Source organism: Cyprinodon variegatus, unplaced genomic scaffold (genome assembly GCF_000732505.1).
Source record: "Cyprinodon variegatus isolate N-32 unplaced genomic scaffold, C_variegatus-1.0 Scaffold1860, whole genome shotgun sequence".
NCBI classification, from domain to species: domain Eukaryota; kingdom Metazoa; phylum Chordata; class Actinopteri; order Cyprinodontiformes; family Cyprinodontidae; genus Cyprinodon; species Cyprinodon variegatus.
Genome location: NW_015152313.1, coordinates 49,758 through 57,810, shown reverse-complemented (window position 1 = coordinate 57,810; position 8,053 = coordinate 49,758). Strand labels below are relative to the sequence as shown.

Genomic DNA, 8,053 nt, shown 5'->3' with positions numbered 1-8,053 from the left:
TGGAAAAACAAAAAACACAAACCTTCCTGTTTTTTACAACATTCAGGAATTTGTGTCCTAAGTCTCTCCATCAGACAGCTGTAGACCAGGCCTTACAGAGTCCAAATGGACACCTGGACTTGTTCCTCCGCTTCCTCCTGGGACTTTCACTGCAGACCAATCAGAGACTCCTAAAAGGTCTGCTGACACAGACAGGAAGTAGCTCCCAGACCAATCAGGAAACAGTTCAGTACATCAAGGAGAAGATCAGTGAGAATGTTTCTGCAGAGAAAAGCATCAATCTGTTCCACTGTCTGAATGAACTGAAGGATCGTTCTCTGGTCCAGGAGATCCAACAGTATCTGAGTTCTGGGCATCTCTCTAAATATAAACTGTCTCCTGCTCAGTGGTCAGCTCTGAGTTTCATCTTAGTCACATCAGGAGAAGTTCTGGATGTGTTTGACCTGAAGAAATACTCTGCTTCAGAGGAGGTTCTTCTGAGGCTGCTTCCCGTGGTTAAAGCCTCCAACAAAGCTCTGTAAGGACACTGATGGTAACTGTATGGTTACTGTATTTATGTTCATAGTGAGATATTTGAATATGGTTTCATGTTGATTTATAGTAAACGACAATAGCTATGTAAATACATAGTATCAGACAGTTCTATAGATGTCTCTTAAGTCTCTTTCCAACTGAAAATAGTGGGTAAACGCAGGTTTATCAAACATGGGTCAACCATCTAACAATCAGGATTTGGCTCCTTGGTCTAACCCCTTGATGACAGCTGCCTGGCGTCTGACCCCCCGCCGCTGCGTTTCTAGTAACACCATCATGCTGGGTTGCCATTGATGATGTCACAGTACAACAGATATCAGGAAAGTAAACAATGGAGAGCAACATCTCAGGAAGCCACGGTGTCGTCAGTGTGCTTTATTGTTTCCCTCTCACCAGAGCTGCTCAATGTTTATCAAATGTAAACAGAGTTGTTTCTGCTTTTTAGATCAGTAGCGACTGGCGTGGCGTGGTATTACGTAATTTAATGGGTTAACCCGGCTCTGGTTTTCCCACAACATGCCGATCAGAGCCGAGGAGATTTTAAAGCGGGTTGCTTTCTGAGTCGTTTGACCTGGATAGACACACGTCAGTGAGCTGTCATTCACCGTCACTGCCACTAAAAGCCCATTGTTCTGAGGCTTAAACAAATTTTTGTTGGGCCAGTGGGAAAATATTGTTGCTGACTGGAAAGAAATAAACAGCATTAGTGATCAATCGTTTAATAACAGATTTTCCTCACTGTCTCCTCAGGCTGAGTTACTGTAACCTCTCAGAGAGAAGCTGTGCAGCTCTGTCCTCAGTTCTCAGCTCCCAGTCCTCCAGTCTCAGAGAACTAGACCTGAATGTCAACAACCTGCAGGATTCAGGAGTAGAGCTTCTATCTGTTGGACTGGAGAGTACAAACTGTAAACTAGAAACTCTCAGGTAAATGATCTCCATTCTGTTGGAAGACTTCTTTCCATTAACTGTTATTTGAAAAGATGGATATTTTATTTCAAAAACTTTTTCTCAACTTTGTTTTCTGACCATTATTTTCCACGAATCAAGACCACAGCTTAATCCTTCATCTTAGCTAAATTTTATTCATGCATTGATGGATTTGTAATGACAGATTTTCCTCCCTGTCTCCTCAGGCTGAGTTACTGTAACCTCTCAGAGAAAAGCTGTGCAGCTCTGTCCTCAGTTCTCAGCTCCCAGTCCTCCAGTCTCAGAGAACTGGACCTGAGTAACAACAACCTGCAGGATTCAGGAGTGAAGCTTCTATGTGCTGGCCTGAGGAGTCCAAACTGCAAACTAGAAACTCTAAGGTAAATGGGTGAATATGGCCTTGCATTTATCAGGAACTCCATAACTTACTTAACTGGTCCAAAGTGATCTGCCACCAGATTTTAAAACATTGAAAGTCATTTAGCTGACATGCAGTGCTTTCGGTTATTTTCAGGAGTGTCAAACCTGAAAGTTACAAGTTTAGCACCCCTAGTGGCTAAAAGTTACACAGTGTTGCTTTAACCTGTTAAGCTCCAGTTTATTGTTTTTTAATTCTGAAAATATTTGTTGCAGCACTTGAGTTCTACCAGAACATTGTCATGCTGTAATCCTGTCTTGAATTGTGTTTCTGCAGGTTGTCAGGCTGTCTGATCTCAGAGGAAGGCTGTGCTTCTCTGGCCTCAGCTCTAAGCTGCAACCCCTCCCATTTGAAAGAGTTGGACCTGAGCTACAATAATCCAGGAGAGTCAGGAAGGAAGCTACTGTTGGCTGGACAGAAGAATCCAGAGTGGAGACTGGAAGATCTCAGGTATGGAGGAACCTGCTGCATGTGCAGGAAAAGTCTAATAGAGGATATAGAGGTATTGCCATGATAATGAGGAGTATGACCTAATGCTATTAATTTAAAATGGGATAGGAAACAAACCAACCCAGCAGTCCATTTATCACATAGTTTTGAGAACAGCAGGGGGACAAATATAGCTCCATGTGGAAACAAATAATTAACAGAGCAGACAGAAAAGACAAATCCAAATCCAAATTAAATTGAACTAGTTTCTGTGTGATATTTTCAATCATGCAGCTACAGCTCAAACTGTATGACGAAACCAAAGAGTTTAAAGGTTCACAGCTTACGATGTATGTTCTCACATTGTGTGACTCGGTGCTTTGAAGCGATCTACCTGCTCAAACTGCACGTCCAAGCTCCACACATCAGACTCAGCGCCGAGAGATGAGCTGGCCGAACTCGTCAATCTAGAAGAAGTATTAGAAGAAGAACTCCCTTTTTTGCACATGCACAGTGCTCGATGTTCTGGTAAATCAGCTCTTACCTCTGCTTCAACAGCAGGATTTATCCACAAACACCTCACGCGGCTGACTGAATTTTAAACATGTTCAATTTTCTCCCAACAATTCCTAATCAGGGGTGGTTGTTAGATGCTAATCAACCCTCGTTACCCCCTGTACACTATACAATGCACAATCAGGCTGAAACTCGGCCCAATCAAAACAATTCTTGCACAACTGGAGAATTGGCCCAAAAAGGACAAAAAAGGTAGAGGTTGACCAGGATCTCGCTTGAACTAAAAACAAGGAGATCCAAGAAATTAACATTTTCCCCCACAGATAACTGTTTCATGAACACCAGTGGTGAGATACACACCTTGTAACCGGTGAAAACTAAGTACGAAAAACCTCATCCGAAATGATTTTGTGTCAGAGAGACATGTGACGTCCATGCCAGCATGTTGAAAGAGATTGATGGTCTAACTCCCCTCCTTTCAGGTTGGAGCCTGCTGGAGAACAATTGTTGAAACCAGGTCTGAGGAAGTGTAAGTTAGTTTTTCATTGGATTCATGACAGCAAAGCAGCTCACATTCAACCATCTTCAAACTGTCCATCAATCATTCAGGATTTGTCATCAAAGTTCAATAAATGATCAATAACTGCAGCTGGATTGTGTTTGTTCTCTCCATCAGATTCCTGTCAGATCACCATCGACACAAAGACAGTGAACAAATACCTGAAACTGTCTGAGGACAACAGGAAGGTCACATGTTTGGGAGAGCTTCAGTCCTATTCTGACCATCCACAGAGATTTGATCTTCCTCAGCTTCTGTGTGGAACTGTTCTGACTGATCGCTGTTACTGGGAGGTTGAGTGGAAAGGAAATATTTGTATATCAGTGAGTTACCAGAGAATCAGGAGAAGAGGAGACATGAGACACGTTTTTTTTGGATTGAATAATCAATCTTGGTGTCTGAGATGCTCTGAGGGTGGTGGCTGTTCAGTGTGGCACAATAACAGAGAAGCATCTATCCCTTCGCCTTCTGTCTCTAACAGAGTAGCAGTCTATGTAGACTATCCTGCTGGTGTTTTGTCCTTTTACAGTGTCTCCTCTGACTCATTGATCCACCTCCACACCTTCAGCACCACATTTACTGATCCTCTGCATCCTGGGTTTGGTTTTTCGGTGTTAAGTCCTGGTTCCTCAGTATCTTTGTGCTGAGGTGAGTCTAAAGAGTCTAAGATCTACATGTTGTTTTTTGTTAGTTTCTTATCAAAGCTTTAGATTGATAATCAGGATGTTCTGTTTCTCATTTTTTTCATTTCATTCATTAGTCAAAGTTCATTGAAATGTGCAGTTTTCTCAATCAACAGAAATTATGTGGTTCTGCCGGCTTCTAATTTTTGACAAATTTTATACTTTCATATGTTAAAACTTCTGTTAGTATATTTGCTGCAGTTCTACTTTATGTGATTTTTTTTCCTCTGGATTTGATTCATGTTATCCTGATTTATTTCTGTTCCTGTTTTCAAATAAAATAAAATTCTGATACTTGTTTGAATAAAACAGATTATTTTAAAAATCCCAACGTTGATATAATGTACAGAGAATCATTCTATTTTCTTTCTGAAGAGTTTTGAAATTATAGATTTTGTTTAGTTAAATAAATGGCAAAAACAAATAAATGATAAAATGTTATCTGTTCCATATTTCTAAACATTGAAAAACATTAATAATGAAGGAAGAGCCTCAGGATGGTGTTTAGACTAAAATGAACTTTTTTATCTCCAAACTGCTACCTTGGATGCAACACCAAACCAGGGAGCTGTCCAAACACCAGCAACAATAGAACAAACCACACTGGAACATTTCCAAATCAAAGTCCCATTTAAGAAAAAGAATAGGTTTTAGTTTAAATCATTGTATTCCCTAAATTTTTGGACTCAAAAGGTGAAGAACCATTTTACCATGTCGATTTTATACCGCAAGTTACTTAATGAACCAACCATCAAAAATTATGTGGCCTTCAACTTCAGGGGCCTTTAGCAAATTAGTATTCGCTCTTAATCAGAGACTTCTGCCTTCTGCTTGTTCAGACACGTCTCTCCCTTGCTTGGACAAGGATACTCAAACTGGACAAAGAAAAGAAAAAATTTATTTTGAAATAAAAATGAGTAGAGGACAGGCGAGGGGGAGTGGCGGCCTAGTGGTTAGGGAATAGGGCTTTGAATCCTGAGATTGGGAGTTCGACCCCCTACTCCCCCAGACTGCCACTCTTGGTCCCTGAGCAAGACCCTTAACCCCACACTGCTCCCTGGGCGCTGCACAATGGCAGCCCACTGCTCCTCAAGGGGAGGGGTTAAATGAAGAGATACATTTCTCCAATGTGAGATAAATAAAGTTTTATTATTATTATCAGGTCCATGTTAGCTAAAATACCTCCATTGACCATACAGGACATAGAAAAGACCGGTGTGGAATGACATTTATTGGATATCATAAACTTAAAAAAAAAAAAAAAAAACTGAAGACTGCAGTGCGCAAAATTACTCTGCCTGGTGGAGTTAATATGTCGTAGCTGTTTTGCTTGCTGTGATGATAGCTGCAACTCCCTTGAGGTATATCCCTATCAGATCTGCACATCAAGAGACTGAAATGTTTACCCATGCTACCTGCAAAACAGCTTGAGCTTAGTGAGTTTAGATTGAGAGCATTTGTGAACAATAAATTACAAATGCTCTTCATTGAAACATAAAATCAAGCAAAATCTTGATTTTATGTTCCTAACAGAAATATTGTTAGGTGAAAATGAGATATCGATTTTACTGGAGACCACACCTCCTAATTACATTTTCTTCATCATGACAGGCTGTTTAAAAAAGGCAGAGGGGTGATTACTTTGTTTAATGATCCACTAAAGTGCAAAACAGTGCTCTTTGGTAAATCTTTTGTATATCTGGCCATCAATGTAATTCAACCCAAAAGTACTTTATTATCTCAAAAGGTAAATTAAATGTTGCAGTAACACATAACGTTTTTTTTTAATTGAGATTAATTATTAATAATATTTGTAGGCAGAACGGATACTGTATCTGTCTTGTCTTGCACCTGATGTGGAGAAGCCTTTAACTGAAGACATTTTGTTGTTGTTTAAAAATGTTCTGAAGAGGGAGCTCACTGTTGTTTGTAATTTTCTTCACCTTATTAAGATCTTCTTCTTTTTAAAACAATCTCCAGAGGTTTTAGAGGAGTTCTTAGAACAGAGCCAGCTTTGTTTATTAGCTGGGTGAGCCTTTTTAAATCATTAGCTCTAATACTGTTACCCTGGCAAATGATGCCAGAAGAGATCACTCACTCCACAGCTGGGGTGGCCTTGCTCATTGCCCCCCATCATAGTCGTCACATGTTGGAGTTTACCCCGGTCAACAAGAAGGTTGGGGACAGGCCTCTCATCGTTGTCTCGGCCTATGGGCCCAACATCGGGCAGAGTGTTAGGGTTGTTAAGTTTCCCCAAATTTAACCTGTAAAAAATGAAACAAAGACAGTGTAAGATTTTTCCTGACAGTGCTTTGCAAAGGGGAGATAGGCAGAGTTGAAGAATCAATCTCTGCATCTCCGCTTGGCCCAACATTTGCCAGGCTTTTTATTGAGCAGTCAACACATTACAACAGCAGACGTTAGTTTCGATTACGCAGTCTCTTAGACATAGCATGAACGTTTATGATAGGGAACTTGCCTGGTTTCAGTATACGCTTTACACAAGTTTGATGAACACCCAGTCTCCTAGCTTAATGCTGAGTGGTTCCTGTTGGGAGACAGAATCATTCGGCAGTAAACTTGCTTTTGACACTTCTTTTTCCTGCAATACTTTTCTCATATAGTCGGCTAAAGTTTATCTTCTTCTGCTTTGTCTAGGTCTGATTGGAATAGGCCTGCCTATTACAAGTAAAATCAGAATAATTTAGATAATGCATGCTCAGCCTGATGCTCAGCCTTTATCGTTCTGCTCCTCAAAATACAGCATCCCAGACTTCCAATGTTACCTGTATTATTGATCAAAAATACTGCTACAAAAATCATTCAGGTGGGGCAATTAGATAAAAAGTATTGCAAGACTTCTGTTGACATTACTGGAGATGGTAATTTTTACTGTATTAACAGTAAATAGAGCTGGTATATGGTGGTATTGTGGAGGACACAGATTGTTAGGATGGTTACCAGCAATTGGGCTGGGATATATGTGTCATGATGGCTAATGGAACCTAGCCCATATCCAGAACACTCGGAGGCAGGAGAAAATTTTAAAGGTTTATTTAAGAAATGTAAATAATAGTCCAGCGTTAGGGAGACTGATCTGGATTTGGTTCACCGCTGATCAGGAGATGAGCAGAGCTGCAGAGAGGGGGAAAACCTTGTGGATCCAGAGGCTGTTGGCAGACTGAGGGTTGAGGGCTAGCAGAGGTTGAGCTGAGTGCAGGCAGGAGGAGAACTGAGAGCTTTGGCTAAGGCAGTCTGAGTGCTGGCGGGCAGGTTCCAGGTTAAGAACACAGTTCAGGCAGGAGGAGAGCTGAGAGCTGGGCGCAGGCAGTCTGAGTGCTGGCAGGTTGATTCCAGATGAGCTCTCTCTCTCTCTCTCTAGTGAGCTGGGCAGAGACTGTCTGAATGCAGGCTGGCAGACTCCAGGTTTTGATCTCTCTCTCTCCTGAGAGCTGAGTTGAGATGGTCAGTGTGCAGGCTGGCAGACTCCAGGTATGGTTCTCTCTCTCTCTCTTGAGAGCTGGGTTGAGACGGTCTGAGTGCAGGGCTTACTGTATGCTTGCAGGTAGATCGCAGACTGTGTCTCTCTCCAAGTTTTCCTCTGAGGGCGGGCAGGCAGCAGCTGACAGAAGAGGCCCTCCAGAGTTCAACAGAGAGCGGGCAGGCAAATCACAGCAGAGATAACTCTCCAGAGTTACTGGTAGTCAGGCTGGTTTTATCTGTGAGACAGAAAGGGGAAACAGGATCAGGCTTGGGTCATTAAAAAGTCAGAAGACTCAGACAGGCAGGTTGGCTCAGGTTTTGCTAACCGTTACTGGCAAACACTCTGACGTTGGAGTGTTAGTGTCCTCCTCCTTTAGTAGGCCCACGGCTGATGAGGAGATGAAAGACAGGTGTTGCAGGTGAGCACAAGCCCTCAGGAAGGGATCCTTGGTGCCCTCTGGTGGGCAAACCTCCGGATCCCAACAGCACCCCCCCCTCAAGAGC

At 41.9% G+C, this 8,053-nt stretch overlaps 1 protein-coding gene across 1 annotated transcript; it reads left to right on the top strand.

Moving 5' to 3' along the window:
* Nucleotides 1-5: 5 nt before the first annotated feature.
* On the top strand, nucleotides 6-4,359 carry LOC107104722 (NACHT, LRR and PYD domains-containing protein 1-like; the record flags this gene model as incomplete). Its single annotated transcript, XM_015404799.1, has 6 exons — nucleotides 6-517; nucleotides 1,285-1,458; nucleotides 1,668-1,841; nucleotides 2,156-2,329; nucleotides 3,307-3,353; nucleotides 3,501-4,359. Coding segments are annotated over 6 exons (1,611 nt in total), but the record flags the coding sequence as incomplete, so codon positions are not given.
* Between the last annotated feature and the right edge of the window lie 3,694 nt (nucleotides 4,360-8,053).